Source organism: Durio zibethinus, chromosome 16 (genome assembly GCF_047325235.1).
Source record: "Durio zibethinus cultivar Kanyao isolate XHJ-2024 chromosome 16, ASM4732523v1, whole genome shotgun sequence".
NCBI classification, from domain to species: Eukaryota; Viridiplantae; Streptophyta; class Magnoliopsida; order Malvales; family Malvaceae; genus Durio; species Durio zibethinus.
The window spans coordinates 3,065,649-3,084,767 of NC_143177.1; the positions used below are offsets into that span (position 1 = coordinate 3,065,649).

General features: G+C 29.9%; 1 protein-coding gene across 2 annotated transcripts; it reads left to right on the forward strand.

Annotated features, from left to right (window-relative positions):
• The first annotated feature begins 1,357 nt into the window (after positions 1-1,357).
• Positions 1,358-16,391, forward strand: LOC111291678 (proline-, glutamic acid/leucine-rich protein). Of its 2 annotated transcripts, none has more exons than XM_022883558.2 (14): positions 1,358-1,568; positions 2,106-2,451; positions 2,832-2,948; positions 3,973-4,037; positions 5,511-5,610; positions 6,069-6,140; positions 7,746-7,805; positions 7,932-8,061; positions 8,145-8,338; positions 8,502-8,686; positions 12,431-12,555; positions 12,779-13,050; positions 13,994-14,237; positions 15,454-16,391. In XM_022883558.2, the coding sequence occupies exons 2-14, from the start codon at positions 2,179-2,181 to the stop codon at positions 16,218-16,220; spliced, it is 2,604 nt and encodes an 867-aa protein (XP_022739293.2). In that variant the 5' UTR covers positions 1,358-1,568; positions 2,106-2,178; the 3' UTR covers positions 16,221-16,391. The 2 variants fall into 2 exon arrangements, with proteins under 2 accessions (XP_022739293.2, XP_022739284.2); XM_022883549.2 differs by having other exon boundaries at positions 1,483-1,621.
• Positions 16,392-19,119: the final 2,728 nt, after the last annotated feature.

The window sequence follows — 19,119 nt, forward strand, 5'->3', positions numbered from 1 at the left end:
CCCAACTCAACTTTATGTATTATCAAACTCGAATTCGATTTTATTTGAATTTTTTTTTTTATATTCGAATTCGATCCGATATTATATAAATCATATTCGACCCGAATTAATAAAATATTATTTTTTAAAAATATAAAATATTTTTTTTTAAATATAAATATATAAATAAAAAATTAAATAATTAATTAAAAAATAAATTTTATATAACATCAAGTCGAATTTACTTAAAATCTAAATTCGACCCAAATTTAATTATTTTATAATCTTACTCAATTCAATTCGATTCAAAACTTAAATTTCAAAAAAAAATTTAATTTCATAAAATTAAATCGAATCAAAACTCGACACAATGAATTAAATCGCCGACTCTACTTGCAACACTCGTGCAAGTAAAAGGCCCATATCATCGTAAATAAACCTGTTACCGGAACTTCCAGTAAATAACATTTTATTTGCTGTAGCCTGTAAGCGAGAAAGAATTGGCTTTGACTCCAATAAAATTTTGACAAAGACAAACAAAGTCTTTTAAATTTTTTTTTATGTTTTATTGAAGGCCGAAAATATCATTCATATACACCAGTCTTTTGAAAAATATCATTCCATGTGTAGTGAATGCTAGGGATAATCGACAGTCGTTTTCATCACTTGCTCTTTCAAAAAACATTTGGAGTGCAAGGATAAAATCGTAAAAAGACTTTCAAGCTCAAACTACATAATATTATTAAAATAATAATAATAATATTAATAATAAAAATAAGAGAAGGGAGAAAATTAATTATCAACTTAGAATTTAGTTTAATTAGTTTATATAGTTATTTTTAAGATGTAATATTTAATTAAAATTTGTTAATTTTGGTTTTAATAATTTTAAATATTTAATTGAATTAAATTTTAATAAATAAATTTAAAATTTATTTTATTCAAAAATTTGAAAGATTTATAATACTAATTTTCAAATATAGTGATTAAACTTTAAAAAAAATGGCTAAAAAATAAACTTGAATACAAAGAATAATATTTTAATATCCATTTTGATGTCAAAATATTTTTCAATTTTAATTAATATTTCAATGCTATTTATTTTACATTTGAACAGTTTTAGTTTATTTCTTGTTCAAAATTATTTTATCTAGCTAACCAAAAAAAATTAAAAAAAAAAGCACATAAACTAAATTTAAATTTTAAACTATTGTAATAAAATTAAACATTTTTATTACACATGAAGCTAATTAAATTTTAAATAGTAATACTAAAATTAATTAGTTAACCTTTCTGAATTACTGTGTATGACGTGGCAAAACATAACCTAGTGTATTCGTTGGCCTTTTAATTGCTCGAGTATTGCAAAATGAGTGCCGGAACGGCTGCCGCTAGCATTCCTCAACCTCGAAGTCCCTAACTCACACTTTGCTGACTCTTTAACAACGGCGTCTCCTTCCTCTGAATCCTCTCTCAGACTTTCTCTCGATCCCATCCCAAGTCCCGGCTGTTAACATTTTGTTGGGCATTAATTAGGGGACTTAGTGCTTACGTTCTCGGTTGCATCTTCTGACGATTTGTGTGCTGAGGTGACATTCCTGATAGTTGTTATTTAGGAATTATATTTCTAAAAGAACTAACTGTAAGCAGAGGTATTAGTTGCTTACATGTTTAATTTGAGATGCTGCTAGAGTTTGTTAAGTAAATATGTCTGTTCTTCAAGCTTTTGTGCCTTTGTTTTTCAAAGAAGAATAATAATTCTATGCTATTTACTTTTGCAAGTTAACGAGGTTTAAGTTATTTAATGATACTTTATGAATTTTCGGTTATGGGTTAGTCTCTTACTCCTGCCGTCCTAGGGGACCTGTGTATTCTGCTATAACTATGGTGTTTGTTCATTCTATGCATTATTTGTTTTGGACCTTAATGAATTGCAAGTAGTTGTGCTTTTTTTTTTTTCTTTTTTTTTTTGTGGTTGTAACTTATAATTTGTTTGTGATTGACTTTTGTCAGCTCTTAGTAGCCTTCAAAGTGTGTTAGCTATTTAATTTCTTTGCTTGGATGTTTAATTTCTTTCAATTATGACTTTAATTTCTAAGTTTAATGAGAGATTTTTACTTTTTTAGGTGGAATAAGGATAATTTTAGAACTTTTATTTTTTTTGTGACGCCAAGAGAAAGCAAGTCCAATTCCTGAATAATGGCTGATCAATTGGAAAGCATGTACGATGTGGGATTGAAGCCTATGATGCTTCGCAGTCTGATTAGACAATATGTTCTTGATGAGAAGAATCGTCCTCTCAATTTCAATAACAGCTGTTTTGAGCTGCCAAAGATGGTTTACATCCTCCAAACTCAAAGACTTTTGTCAGAATCGGATGTCCACTCCATGGATCAAAAGCTCACTAACATCTGGAAATCGGCCATCGATGAGTGGGTCAATTGCTTGGAACTGCTACTCTCTAGCGACATGGTATATTTCAATTCTTTCGTTGGGTATTTAAACATTTCCTTTTCCTGTTTTAAAATGAATGGTCAATGATAATTCAAATTTTCTGTTTTTGTTTGTTACTTCACAAATTCTTTTCCAAAGCAGTGAATTAGCTGTGTTTCTAGTTCTGAGCTATGGTTGACAAAGCATCAGTTTGTTAATTCATTACTAGCTCATGTGTAATTTTCTTTTTTTAATAGTTGAGGCCATTAAATTGTGAGATTTCTTTGATTCATGAAAGAGAAAGTCGGTCTTCTCCATTTTATTCTGGTTCATTCTTAATGATAAATTTGTACTTCTACTTTCAAAATTTTTATTACACCCAATCTTATTTTAATTCAATTTTATGTAACTTTTTCTAGTCAGATAAATGTTGGCTTGGAATCTGTCTGCTTGGGGTTACTTGTCAAGAGTGCAGTAATCAACGTTTTTTGTCTTCATACTCTGTTTGGCTTGACAAGCTTCTATCACATATTCAGGTATATAAAGTTTATGTATGAACATATAGTTTTGTTTCTGTCTACACTTTACTTTAACTTCCTGCAAGCGGGCTATTGGTTGTCGTGTTTGTTTAATTTATTTTCTAAAGACTTCTGATGTGATCATATTTTTCTGATAGCTGGTAGTGGTTTATAATTATGATAATTTTTTTAAACAGATATTCTGCTTTCCTTTTTTTTGGGTACATTTAGTATCATGTTTTGATTTATGAAACATTGCAGTTTTACCATGTTCAAGTAAATTAGGTTTTAGGGGAATACATTTAACTTCTTGTATTTCAATTGAACCAATCTAAATCTGGTTTAGACTAGTGGTATAAAAGCATATGTAGGATTTGCGAAAAATTTGTCTGCTAATTGTGGATAAATTTTGTTGATGAACTTTATTTACCATGATTCTTTTGTATGGACACCTGCAAGATGTGCTGTTGTCTGACTTTGGACTACTTTGAGACAGTGATTGAAGATTAAATATGGTGGTATTCTGTTGTCTCTGAGGATTATATATATATACAAAGTTGAAAAGCTTTAGATGAATATTCAAGAGATTAATGTGAGGGAGTGAGTACCTGTGCACTATTTATTTTACATGCATATTGAGACAAAAGCTGTAGGTGATGATGTGATGTCTAGATTGGTAGAGATCAAAATCAAATGGTGATTCTGATTTTAGTTGGATTACATGTTAGATTTTCTAACTTGGTCTTTTATGAGTATTATAAGATAGCAGGTTAGATCTGAAGCTTGTAGGATTGGTGCTAATGAATGGTGATTTTTGGTTCTTATGCTGTGTAGAGGAAAACAACTGTGGGATCTTTGTTGCATGTAATGATCATGGCTTGTCCTTAATATTTTTTGAAAACTTGGATTTATTTCTACATTTAATGTGTTCTTTTGTGTATACGTGCTTGTGGGTGCAAGCATATTTTGTTAAACTTTTTTATATATATTTTTTGATGTAACACGACATGACATGGCATGTCATATTCTTTGTTCCAAACAGCCTCCAGCAGATTCTCAGCTTGTGAAGATTGCTTCTTGTTCCTCACTATCAGATCTATTGACAAGGTTAGATATTTGTTGTTCTTGGCCATGCTAAAACACATATTATGCTTAGGTACTTACATATGCATTCATTAACATATATGTATGTAAATGTCAATACATTGGTTTATATAAAAGCATTAAATATTTTTGCTGTTAGTTGCTCTGAATCCTGTAGCTATCCAACTTTTGTTACTACTAATTCAAAATGAGGGAAACTACTGTATTCGATGATTAGATAATTAATAAGAACATTCAAATTCATATTTGATGTGAAGATGTAATCAGTATAATAAAGTGCCAAAGGACTGTCGGAACTAGTCAAGATGTGTGTTTCTCGGTGTTGTATTTTGGATTAATGAAGAAAACATTGCATTGAAAGGCACACAGTACGAATCATTATACAAGGTAGTTCCTACTAAAACAACCATCTACAAGATCCAAAAATTAGCTGGAAGAACTAATTCTATTGACTTTTATCATGTCTGAACTAGAATTTAAGCCTCTCCAAGCCAATTGATCTTTAACCAAACCTATCATTAATCAAATTAATTATTAGCAGTTCATACAACAAGGAGGAAAGCTGTCTCCTCAAAAAGCAACTTAACAAAAGATGATGGACTTGGACTTCTGCTTCCTTCTAAAGAAAGCATCTCTTAGGAAGAAATTTCTCCTTTTTAGAGGTTTCCAATTATTAAAGTCCTTCCAGAATACCGATCCAAGCAGCAAAAGAAAAAAACAGCTATCTCAATTGTGGCCTTTTTCCTCCAAACTGCTTTCCCATGAAAAGTTTTACCTCTTCTAGTATTATCTTTCATAAGTTGCAGATAGAACAAATTCACCTCAAAGCTTCCTCTTTTTGCTGAGTCTCCCTCTAGGTGTATCTTTCCTGTTCCCAATCCATCTATTGTTATGAAACCGATCATAGAAATTGGTGAAACTTTGCAGCTCATCCTCTTGCATGTTTCTCAGAAAATGAAATTTTCATATCAACTTCTCTTTAGATATTGACATTGGCTATCAGAGGTCTCTTTATCTCTTCTGAATGTAAATAACTCCTAAAATTGATCTTTCAAGGGTTAATGTCTGCAGCAAAACATGAAAGAGATAGTATGCTTACTGGCCACCTCAAAGGAAACGTAAGTTAAGAAGTCGTGCCATACTTTTCTAATCCACTTCTAAACACTGGTATCATTAGAGGTCCCTTGCCTCCTTGTAAATCCAATCATTTTGTATCTCTTCATGCTTAGTAACTACCCCAGATGTCCCAAGATTTTCTTCTCTTAAGATAGATCCCCAAAGCTGTTTTTGAATAAGGGCTTTGTTTGTTTTAGTTGTTTTCTCTTGCTTAATATTGAAAATGATATTTGCTTCAGCTGCGTCTAGTTGTGATAGAGATTGTTCTAAACAACAAATTTCATTGCTCAAAGTTTATTTATGATGTATATCATATTTACAATTTTTGTAACTTGGATAGATTCTTTTTAACTGAACTAGATTGGCTAGATTTCCAAAGAAAGATGGGACCTTACATACTGGGAAGCTTGTCCAACCTGTTTTGAAGCTCTTAAATGAGGATAGTGAGGAGGCAGTTTGGGTATGCTGCAAATTTCTTAGGTTTTTTTTCCTTCTGCTTTGCCTATCAAGCTTGTTTAGATAGAAATTCCTAAAAAACTTTGTACTTGAAGTTTGATTATGTTTTATTACTTATTAAAAAAGAATTTTTCTTAAAAACGTATGAGGTTTAGAACATGTACTATTTGTGTTAATAAACTTCAGTTAGAGGTTACTTGTTTCTTCTAGTAAATGAAAAAAGTTTTCGAATAAGGAAGATGGTAGCTTATATTCAAGAAAATGAAAAGGCATTTTTTCTTTCTTTCTTTCTTTCTTTCGATTGCATGTGTAGTTGCATGTATCTAGAGGCAACTTTGGTTGAAAATTCATTTTTAAACTTGGGAGGGATCAGGTGTATATAGTAAAGTACTGACTTTCTTCTATCTGCTCATCTTTTTTGCTTTCAAGTGTTATTTATCATCCTTGTTTTGCCATGTGCAGGAAGGGGCATCTAGTTTATTATATACCATTATAACCTTCTTTCCGGCTTCCATGCGTCATTATTATGATAGGGTGAGTTTATGCTTATCAGAAGACTTCTGACTCTCAATAGTTGTAAGTAATATACAAACCTTTGAACACGAATATGTCCCAACCCACACATATTAGTGTTGTATCTAACGCAGACATAGACATGCTTCTGATACAGTTGTATACTTATCAGATATAGAGGCATGTGGAGAAAAAGTAAAAAGTAATTTAGACATGAGGTGACATACATTGAGGACACAGAATGTGACAGCTCATTGAAGGGTTGTGCTGGTGTTGGGAGGTTACTGGCAGCATTGGGCAGATTTCTATCAAGTGAAATGGAGGAGGCTGGCTCGTATTTTTTGGTGATAGTGAAATTATACCTTCAGAATTAGGAATTAAAGAGTTTTTGAATAAAGAGGGAGGACCGGCTTGATAGTTTTGCTGGTTTCTGTGATTGAGGTGGAGTTTGGGAGGCTGTGGGGTTAGAATGTTAAGAAAAGGAAGATATTGGTGATACGGGTGGTTTTTGGGCTTATAAATGGGTGGAGTCTCCATGTTTGTTCAGTTTTTGTGCCAACTTTGGTTTTTCTTTAAATTTTGAAAGAATTAAAGTAAGTTCAAGTTTTTTTGGGTCAGATTTTAAAAACTGATGGGCCTTTATACTGTAATATAAACAAAGCCATAGACACAAACACGTAAGTTGTTGTTAGTTGAATCTTTTTATGACAAAAATATATATGTTTTGTTAATCTTATTTAACAAAATAAAAATTTATAAAAGATATATTTTATTGTCATATCCTGTCTTTTATATATCTAATCTTTTGAAGAAATTGCAGTGTCAGTGTCTGTCTTGTGTCATGCTCATGTCCCATGTCAATATCTGTGTTGTGTAGATACCAACACAGGAGCTGAAGAAAACATGCTACCGACAAATAAGAAGCTGCTCTAGCAGGACACTGAAAAATTAATAATTTAATGTAATTTGTGGAGCTTTATTTGTGCTTTATAAAGTAAACAAATGCCCAAATTTGGTTACATACAATTTATACACATTTGTCAAAGGAAAAAAAGAGGAAGAAGGGAGAAAGGGAGGTCGATATTAAAGAAGTGGAGAGAGTGAACATCACTTTGCCTTGTGGATAGAAGATTGATGTTTGGGCTCTATATATATTTCTTAAAAATTTGATTAAAACTGGTCATACATTCGCAGCTGTATATTCATGGCTGTTTATTTTATGTTAACAAATGTTAAGAAAATAACATGATTTCATTATCTCCAATATGGATCCATGATTTGACAACTATTCCTTCAATGTGTCACAGAAGTTGTGGTTATTTATGAAAGTTTTCTGATCCTTATACGTGGCTACCTTAACCTAGAAGTATGAATAAAATCATTGTAGAAACTTTGAAAATAAAAATTGTTTGTTTATTATGCCCTAAATGACGTGTGGGGGGCATATATGATACTATGATTGATGCCATCATAAGGTATTATTGGTTCAAACTGATATGGAGAAAGCTCGGCTGTTGTAGTAAGCAAAGAATAGAAAGTTTTGTTTCAACTGGGTTGCACCTTAAAAAAAGCATCAGATTTCTCCTGCTAACAAATTTACAATTCATTGATCTATAATTTTTGCAGGCGGAAGCTGCTATTGCTTCAAAAATTCTTTCAGGGAAATGCAATACAAAAACATTAAAGGTAACATGTTTCCTTTTTTCTGTTCTATTCAATGTTGGCATGAAATAAAAGAAACAAAAGGTAGCATAGCTTGGACAAGTTTTGATCCATTACAATTTTTTTTTTTTTGTCTGGTTCAATCTTCAGAAACTTGGTTATTGCTTAGCATTACTCCCAAAATCAAAAGGAGACAAGGATAGCTGGTCCTTAATGATGCAGAAAATTTTGATATCAATAAATGATTACCTCAATGAAGCCTTCCAAGGTGTAGAAGAAGGTATAATTTAACATCTTCATGTATAAGTCGTTGACAGGCTTTAAGGGTAATAAGTAGGTGATTTTGCTTTGAATAACTTGCAGAAGCTAAATCCAATGAAGCTAGGAGATTATTGGTTCCTCTGGGAAGAGAGCTGCCATCACCTTTAGGAGGTCATACCTCGTTAGAAGGGGCCTCTTGTAAGGCAACAAGGAGTTCTGAGAGATTGCCTACATCAACTGTCTCTACTCTGATGTTTTGCTGTTGTAAAATGCTTACGAGTTCATATCCCGTTCAGGTATGTTTGTAGGTTTTCTTTTATTTAAAATAGAATTTCAGATGCACATAAATGTGGCTTTATAAATTAATATGTTCGTCAAGGATTTTTCTGACTTCTTTTTTTTTAAGCTATAGGTGCATTAGTCATGTTTTTCAGCAATTATGTATGTTTTATTTAATAGGTAACTGCTCCAATTAAGTCGATGTTAGCTCTTGTTGAGAGGGTGCTGCTGGTTGATGGTTCTTTGCCACACACCATGTTGACCTTTGTGACTGCCATGCAACAAGAGCTAATTTGTTCAGAACTTCCAATCTTGCATGAGTACAGTTTGGAGCTTCTCATTGCAATTATAAAGGGGATGCGCAGGTAAAAAAAAACGACTTTCATTTACTACAATGTTTCTCAGCATTCTAGAAAAAAGTAGCATATATGAACTTCATTTTTTTTTTCTTTTTTTCTTCTGGTGTTGAGTCTTTGATGTACTATGCTTCAGTATACTGTGGCTTTACTTTTTTGTCCTTTTTAATGTTAACCCTCAATTGTAACTCTTGCTTCCATTGCTTAAATAACTAGTTGAACTTTTGTAAAATACCTTCCGAATAGCAGGGTGCTGATTTTGTGTTTCTTTCTGATATGATTCTCTTTGGTTGAAGTTTGAATTTTGGCCTTGTACCGTCTCAATTTGGCCGTTTTTGTCCCTTTACATCAATTTTAATAAATTTAGTTCTTACACTTTTATTAAAAGTCTATTTAAGGTGTTAAGATTTTACCTTTAATTTGGAGGATGTAGCATTTTGGTGATGACCCAATATGTTGAGGTGGATTAACTGTCTAAAAAATTCGTATTTTACGTTAATTAAATAAGAATTAATTTTTAAAGAAATTTAAAAATAGTAATTTTTATAAAAATGTTTTTTTTTTTTTGGTGTGTGCCACATGGTCAAAAAAATCAGTTTGACTTGTCACACCATAAAAAAAAAGCCATATGGTCGAATTTAACTGCAGAAGTTTAATATCGTTATCAATGTTATTAAATGGACTTTTACTAAAAGTCTAGGGGTTAAATTCATTAAAATTGGGGTAGAGGGACTAAACATCACAATTGAGATAATAGGACTAAATTTAAAAACTTTGATGCTTTCTTTATGCTCAAAATTCTTTGCCAGACTTGTTACCGGGATCTCATAACATTTTTTTTTTCTGATCAAAGTATCAAGCCCTGGTATTGTGTAAGTAAAGAATTCATCTGTCCTGGGAGTTATTCGCTAATGTCTTCTTACCATATCCCATCTGACTTTTCTGTGGGCAGTAATAGACCTATTGTAGTTGAGTTTCCTTGGAAATTTAATTCCAAGAGTTAAATTCATTAAAATTGGGGTAGAGGGACTAAACATGACAATTGAGATAATAGGACTAAATTTAAAAACTTTGATGCTTTCTTTATGCTCAAAATTCTTTGCCAGACTTGTTACCGGGATCTCATAACATTTTTTTTTTCTGATCAAAGTATCAAGGCCTGGTATTGTGTAAGTAAAGAATTCATCTGTCCTGGGAGTTATTCGCTAATGTCTTCTTACTATATCCCATCTGACTTTCCTGTGGGCAGTAATAGACCTATTGTAGTTGAGTTTCCTTGGAAATTTAATTCCAAGAGTTAAATTCATTAAAATTGGGGTAGAGGGACTAAACATGACAATTGAGATAATAGGACTAAATTTAAAAACTTTGATGCTTTCTTTATGCTCAAAATTCTTTGCCAGACTTGTTACCGGGATCTCATAACTTTTTTTTTTTCTGATCAAAGTACATAAAGGCCTGGTATTGTGTAAATAAAGAATTCATCTGTCCTGGGAGTTATTCGCTAATGTCTTCTTACTATATCCCGTCTGACTTTCCTGTGGGCAGTAATAGACCTATTGTAGTTGAATTTCCTTGGAAATTTAATTCCAAGAGTCGTAGTTATTGTGATCTACCAATGATAGATCAATATGGAAGCTCTTTGAATTTGGTCTTATGAGTGATCAATGAGGTGAGGCTTGATGTTCTCATTTATAATAACACCAGTAATTTGAATAGAAATGGAAGAATAATGCTAAATGAGATTGGCATATCATTTGTGTGTTGAAAAGTAAGCAGTGTGGAGTAGATAACCTTTTCTTTTTTTAGGATTTACCTTTTAAGCTTTGCTGCCGGTGCCTTTTATTTAAGCAGTTTCCCACTTTCTGGATATTTTGGAGAGTGGAAGAAATGGAACCTATTCCCAAACTAGTTTTAAGAAACTCATCTCTACTTAGTCTCTTAATCAGGATTAGAAGCTGGATCCTCCTAGGTCCAAGGAATATGATCATGGTTAGTCTTTGGTGATGGGACCTTTGAAATAAGGGATCTTTATGTAGTTTTTGACTTTGGTGACTTGGAAAATTTCTTAGATTAATTCCTATAGGAGAGGCGCTTATTTGGTTTTATTGGCCATGCTTAAAATTCAGGTTAACAGTTTAAGGCTATCAGCTTTTAGTTTGAGTCAAGTATTTAGGATTTTTGTTGTACTCTTTATTTGCTTAATCCATTGGTGTATAAAGTATTTTAGAAGTATTTAAGAGACTAATAGAACATATCTTTTCTTGGGACTGAAATTAGTCTTTTGAGTGTTTTGGGGATCTGGGACAATGGTTGTTCTCTGGTCAAACTAAATGAATCAAATTGGGAACAAAAGGACAATTTCCTTGTAAATGCAAACCATCTCAATCCTTCACTTACATCTATGTTGTATGTTTACTTTTGTCTATTCTTCTTTGAAATGAAAGCTAATTACATTTTCTATGTCCTTTATCTTTGTTTGTCTGTGTGCGTGTGCTTACATCTTTGTTATTAAATACTAGCTCCGTGTTCCATATGTTTATATCTTTTTATATTTAGTATTGTTTCTGCTTATCTCTCTGTTTTATTGTTTGTGTATGTGCTTATGCTTATTCCATATTCTATGTGCTTATATCTTTCTTGGCATTGTTTTTTGGATGATGAAGAATGCCATAATAAAGTGGGCATACCTTAGCATATATATAATGTACACCGAAATTCTAATAAAATTAAAGAGATTACAATCCTTATAATTGATTTTACTCATGTATGGCCCAGCCTCCGCTCACCACATTGTGCAACATGGCATGACCTCAAGCCCCTTTTTTTTGCCTTTTTTTTGTTTGGTTTCTTTTCCCTTCTTATCTTTATTATTTAGAATTTTTATTTTTTCCAATTTTTTTGAAATATATTTTTTTAATTTTTATTTTTTGATGGTACCCACTTTATCAAGCTTTTTTTTTTTTTTTTTTTTCATTTTTTGACAATTTTTTTCCTTCTTTTAAAATTCATCATTGAATAAATTTTGTTTCTATATGGATCTTAACTTGGGTGCCATGTGGCACTTTATTTTTTTTTTGGTTTTTTAAAATTTTTTATTGCCTTTTTTATATATTTTATAATTTTTTCCATTTAAATTTTTTAGAAGTTAGACCTACCTTATATCAATCTTTTTTTTTATTTGCCTTTTGTTCTTTTTTACAGTTTTATAAATATTCTTTTTAGATTTTAGATTTCTTTTTTTATGAGATCCACTTGATATAAAAAATATGCCACCTCTTTTCTTTTTGCTTTTTCATCTTTTCTTTTTCTTTTTTCTTTATTTTTTCTTTTTAATTAGAAAATTTTATTGAAAAAAAATAAGGGATGTGTACACATGACACTATATTTCACTTTTTTGCTTTTTCTATATTTTTTTAAAAATCTTTTTAACCAGATAATTTGCATTAAAAAATCAGTAAATAAATGATCCCTGGCATGCACAGGCCTTTTCTAGTTACAATTAAAGATATTAAACTCTTGAAGTAATCATCTGCTCGCTCCTTGCCCAAATTTCATTTTTATAAACATTCTAGGAAAACCCTTTTTTTGTTGTCTGCTGCTATTTTGTTAACGAATTTCTTTATATCTCTTTGTTTTCTTTCTCCATTTTTAGAGATATAGTTAGTCCTTGTATATTTCATGCCTGTATGATTTATATTGCTTGATCTGAAGAGAGCATACCCTTTATTTGTTACTTGATTTTATTTGCAGTCAACTGTTACCACATGCTGCATACGTTGTTAGACTTGTTACGAGATATTTCAGGTGTGCTCTGCCTGAAATGAGGATAAAGCTTTATTCAATCACTAGAATGTTGCTTATATCAATGGGTGTTGGTAAGCAGTAATTTTCTTTGAATATCTTTTTAAATTTTCACCCCTTATGCTAAACAGATGCCGTGTTGGTACATTGAATTTTAATGGTATGCAGGGATAGATTGATCTGTTTTCCGCATGTCAGTTAGGATTATAAGAGTTGGTATTGCATTAGAATTCATGATTTCTCTGCTGTAGTGGTCTTCTACTGTCATGGAAATGAGCTTGTTTTCTTTTCAATCAGGGATGGCTATATATCTTGCACCAGATGTCATTGACAATGCATTTAAGGATCTAAATTCTTGTAGTGCTGAAGATGTTGAAACATCCCCTTCAAACATAAGAGCTTTGCCCCATCCTAGCAATAGGAAAAGAAAACATGGTACTAGAACTGAATCTCTTGAGGAGATACAAGATACAACTGGTTCAGAAGTGGAAGCAGCCAATGCAAATGAAATAACACCAATTACTGTAAAAATAGCTGCACTTGACACTTTGGAAGTTCTTCTCATGGTGGTATGTGAATTACATCTCTATTTGCAGAAAATGTATTGTCATTTGCTTCAAATCATGCTTGAGAGAATTAAACAATTCTCATAGCAATATATCTAGAATAAATTGTCATAGACTAACTTTGTAGAAAAATAGGTGAACTGGTTTAGAGGTTTTAAATCATGTAGAAAATTTTCAATTCCTAGAATAATAGAAATAACAGTTTATCTTTAACATTTTCATATAATGAGAAGAAAATACATGTATACATACATATATACATATAAATATACATGTATACATACATATATACATATATATATTGTTTCTTTTACCTAATGTGTGTAGGAAAATGGCTATTTTATTTATTCTCCATAGTTATGTGATATATGAACCGGAATTTTTTTTTAATTTTTAATTTGAAGTATATATCTATATCTATATATATATATATATATATAACCCTATAAATTATAGATACAAAATTGATAAATTTGAATTATAAACAAAAATAGTTGAGGCAAAAGAAAATTGCTATACTATAGTATTTACTCGTTTCATGTTGCATGTTATTGTTAGATATGTTTAAAGACTTTTTTATATTATATATGAGTATACAAATAGTTAATTGCCCAATCAAGTGAAAAACACTTCTATAAAAAAAAGTAAATAGAAAAATGTTTGTTATACTTGTTTTTTGTGTGTGTGGATAATTTTACTTTGTTGATCTTATAGCAAGTATAATTGAAGTCATCCTTGTATGTATATATCATATATATATATATATATATATATATATATATAAATATATGTGTGTGTGTGTGTATGTGTGACTTTTTCTTTTTTTTTTTCTTGCTTTGGAGTTGGAATTATATCTATAAGATTCAAAAGGAAGTCCACAGTTTCATGGTTAATATTGGTTCTCTAGTATGTAATGAATTTAATGCTTTATGTTGATTTTTCAAAGGGTGGTGCTTCAAAATCTGAGAGTTGGCGATCAAGAATTGATAGTCTTTTGATAAAGATAGCAACAAATTCTTGTAAAGGGGGATGGGGGAACGAGGAAAACAACATTTTCCTGCCTTATGAATCAACCTCAATATGGGCAGATTTCCAGCTCTCATCATTACGTGCACTCTTGGCATCATTCCTTGCACCAGCTCGTGTCCGCTCACCGTATTTATCCCAAGGTCTTGAGCTTTTCCGTAAAGGTAACTACTTTCTGCACGGTAACATTGTTTCTTGTTTTTCCTCATCAAGTAAAATGACAATAAAAGCACATTAACAGTGCTTTTGGAGATGGAATATGTGGTACCAATTGAATGTCTCCTTTTAGTGAATATTGAAGATAATTGGATGTGTTTTTTTCTTACTTAGCAAAAAAAAAAAAAGAATGCAAGTGGTGGAAGCTATATGAAGCATAGACATGCCATGCACCCTCATATTCCTGTGCTGAACACGTGTTTGACACGGCAGGATACATTTAGAACATATAGGGGCATACCAAAAAATTAAAAAAAAAAGGGTCAAGACATGTTCAAGAGATGTCTAGACACTGGATAAAAGGTTTTTTTTTTTTTTTTTTTGCATTTTTTCCTCAAATCTAGAATCAACAGTGGAGTTAAAAACATACTAATATGTTCTTAACATTATTTTTTCCAGTGTCCTTTCCATTACCAAACATCTTTTGTGAAGAAACTGATTATATTTGAAATTTTCGTAACAAAGGATTTTTGTAAAGAACTGATTATATTTTGAATGGTAAGTATCGATATTTACATTTCTTGAATATTGTTATGTAAAAAATATAAAAAATATTTGTCCTGCCATTCTTATGTCTTAATTTTTTTAGAAATTGTAGTGTCTCCGTACTGTGTCATACTCATAGTACATGTCTGTCTTTTGTGCTTCCTAGGGTGGAAGTCAAAGATGCAAGGTGTTGTTAATAATAAATGATCCAAAGGACTAGGTTTCATTGGTGCAAGATTTTTGTAACTGGGTTTCTTAGTTGATGCCCAGCTCTACTAAGTTTTAACTAGCTCATTCTGAGCTCAAGAATTCCTGCTCAAATTTGGCTCCTTTGTACTGCTTATTGAGCTCCCAGTTGAGATCAAGCTCTATGGCTTAAAGCCACTTAGCAAGGGCAAAAAGCTTACTTAGGCCTTAAAGTCCAATAAATAAGGAGTTAAAATATTGGCCAGGGCCTTCCATCATATTATTGGCACATAACGATTCTGTTGGTGGTATAAAAAATGTTGATTATGTTAACTTGCTATTGAAACTGAAAAAAATGATGGATCCTCAAGCATCTCTCCTTCTCTGTGTGCATATGCACATGCTAGCATCCTTCCTTTGGTTTGCAGTAGTTTTTGTGCCATACTTCATACTTCCTGTTGTTTACTGACTGTAATTGTATGCTTCTTCCAGGTAAGCAAGAAGCCGGAACAAAGCTCGCCGGATTTTGTGCTTATGCTCTGTTAGCACTGGAGGTGCTCATACATCCAAGGGCTCTTCCACTGGATGATTTCTACCCTGCTTATCATAACTCTACTGATGGAGCTGGCTGCAGATTCCAAGAAAATTTGTACTCCAGTGGTCAGAAACAAAACGCCATGTTTTTCGACGCCATTCAGAGAACAGAATACAGTGCTCTTGAGTCACATGATGATGATCTTTATGACAGATGGCTTCAAAATGAAAATGAAAGCATCCCTGTTGACAACATGAAGGATAAAACATCAGGACCTAACTTGGGAGGGAAACCTTGTGCAAATGAGTCATCGCTTACAAATATTTTAGAGCTAAGTGAACAAGAACCACCACCAGCAGCAACTAATGCAGATGTGCAGCAGCTAATGGTTCAACCCGGGTCCCTTCAAGAATCAATTACAAAGTCTCCGGAAATTATTTCATCAGCCAAAGGTGTCACAAGTCCTGCAGTTGGAAGAAATCCTGAAGCCACTGAAATGGAATTTAAGAGGGTTGTTTCTGCTCGTGATAATGTTCATGGAAGCACTTTGTCAACCTTATCAAATGCTGAGAAGGGTAATGCATCTAATAACGTTCATGAAAACACTTTTTCAACCTTATCAAAAGCTGAGAAGGGTAATGCATCTGTGGCACATTGGAAAAGTGACTCATCTGACTCCTTCCCTGATATTGTTGATGCTGACCCAGATACTGATTCTGACTAAGAAATAGGGTGTGAAAGAATATATATTGGGAATTTTGACCGCTCTGAGCATTTTTGTACCATGTTCTTAGTTCTTCTTGATAATTGAAAATAAAAATAAAATTAAAAAAAAATGTTTACAAATATGAAAACAAAAAAAGTAGTTTTTAATTATGAATACACTGGATGCTCAATAGTTTTTCTCTTTTTTCTTTTTTTTTTATGCATTAAGAAGTTGGTTCATATTTAAACAAATTTTGAAGTCATTAATTAATAAATATATATTATATATTTATAATTAGAAGCCATCAATATTAATTATTTCTATAAGTATATTGTTTTTATCTTTATATATATTGGGCATTTTGAATTATTGATAATCTCTTTTATCTTTTTTTTAGAAAAGTTGATGAAATTATTAAACAAAATTTAAAAGTATGAAATTAAGATAATGTCATTAAATATTTTATTTTTATTTTTGTAATCATTCCTTTTTTTAACAAAAATTGTATAGTGTCATCAAATATATTTTACTATTTTGCATTAAATAAAACAAATTTTTTGTTCATTAAATAAATTTTCTAGAAACCAATAACTATTTTTCAAAATATAAAATTTAAACGTAAAGTCAAAAAACATTTCTCAAACCAATGTAACTTTTATTTCAAATTAGTTAATATTTAATTAATAATTGAACTTGAAATTAATTCTATTCCTATCAAATTGTTGACATCCACATTGTAGAACCTCTTAATTAAAAGAAGTAATAGCTTTAGATATGATTAATCTCTAATTAATGCTATCATAAATGGATTGGTTCAATGGAGAATTAATTAGGTGTGTTTTTCTATTTCAAAGGGTTAATTAATAACCGTTTAAGCTAAATGTGTTTTTGGTGCTTATTTAATAATAAAATATGAATTTACGATTTAATTTAATTGATTTACAAATTTTTTATAAAAAAAATCAAAATATATATTTAAATAAATGAGACAATTGAATCAATTGATTGAGTTGAATTGAAAATTGATCTTTTTATTGTCTAATTTGATTTTAATCAAATTAATTGTGTGATTTTTTTTTACTAATATTTAGTTTTTAATATTTATGAATTAGTGGAACCCTAATAATTCTTCACAATTTTTAAACATATATGACGTAAGTTAAAAGAAATAACTCTTTTAAATGAGAATTAGTAGGGTATGAGACGGGTAGAGAGTATTTTTTATTTTTATTTTAAAATTTAAAATTATATTTATTTTATATTCATAAGATATTTCAAATCTATCTTCATTCATTCTCGTGAATATTTAATGGTATGGATAATTTTTACACTTGTAACTTTAAAAAAAATAAAAATAAAAATTTATTTTTTTAATTATTTAAAAATTTTAGTTTTCATATTTATGTAATTTTAAAAATATATATTAATATATATTTTAAATAAAAAATATATTAATTTAAATTAATCTAAAATAATAATTTATATTATTTAATAAAAATCTATTTATTAAATATATACATATATATATATCATATAAGTACTAATATATCTCCATTTTATATTTTATAGTAATTTTAAAATTATATCTATCTTTATCCTTGTTTTCATTCATGTAAAAAATGACCACAAAAATTTTTAAGAGCATAAAGATTTAATTTTGAACTAAGCTTCTTCCTTCTCTCTTATAATAAGGCTTTACCCCCTTAAAAAAAAAAAAGTGGGGTCTAACTAACCAAATTGAACTTTTGATCTAATGAAATGAATTTGAACCGTCCGATATATTAAAACCATCAAAGAGAGCTTAACCAATGAAAACCTCACGCGTGGTAAACCTCATCTTCACACCAACTTAGAATAGACCCCGTACGCCGTGAAAACCATGACTAATTTCACGGGCGCCAAAAAATAAATCTAATGGAAATTACAAAAGAGGATATCACGCAAATCTAACGAAACTTTTTTATTATTTATTTGTATTTTTTCTTTTAAACACAAAGATGGAGACGCCATGAGTTGCATATAATAAAAAAAATTCATTAAACAGCTTCATTGTTTTAGGTGTTTTTAAGTTCAATAACGAGATTAATTTGTAGGAAATTGAAAATAGTAATAACGTTAGATTAATTATTATAATGATAAAATTAAATATAATAATAAAATTAAAATAATTTATAAATATATATTATTTATATTTATATTTATAATTAAGTATTATATTTATATAATAAATTATTATACTATTAAATAATTAATTAATAAATTATAATTTAATTAAATGATTAAATTCAGAGATTTGAATGTAGACTTCAAAGTTTTTAAACTTCCTCTTTTTCACTAAATTAAAACTTCATTGATTATGAAAATATATGATTAAAATAATAAAAAATTCTTGAAACTTTATCATTTTGTTTATATAAATTTTTATATTTTTATTACATTCAAATAATTTTTAAATTTTTTATTTTGTACTTAAATAAGTCTATAAATTTAAATTAGTGTTTAAATAAATTTGTATTTTTTATTTATACTTAAATAAACTCCTAAAATAAATTAATTTTTTATTTTAAAAAACCATATTTAAATACAAATTAAAACATAAAAATTTATTTAAATATAAAAGAAATATAAAAATTCATTTAAATAAAAATAACAATTATATTTTTTTTTTATATTTTTGCCAAAATATATATTTAAATACAAATATAACAACAATGATATAGTTGAATATCTTTTCACAGTTAATTTTTCCACAAAATCCTTTTCACTTTAATCTTAGGCCTTAATTTTCACTATAATTTTAGAAGTAAAAGATTTTACTTTTTTATAGAACTATTGAACCTTTTTTTTTTTTTTTTTGACTACGGTAATAGATTTGCTATCTCTTACAAAAAAAGAAAATAAAACCTTGTGAACAAAA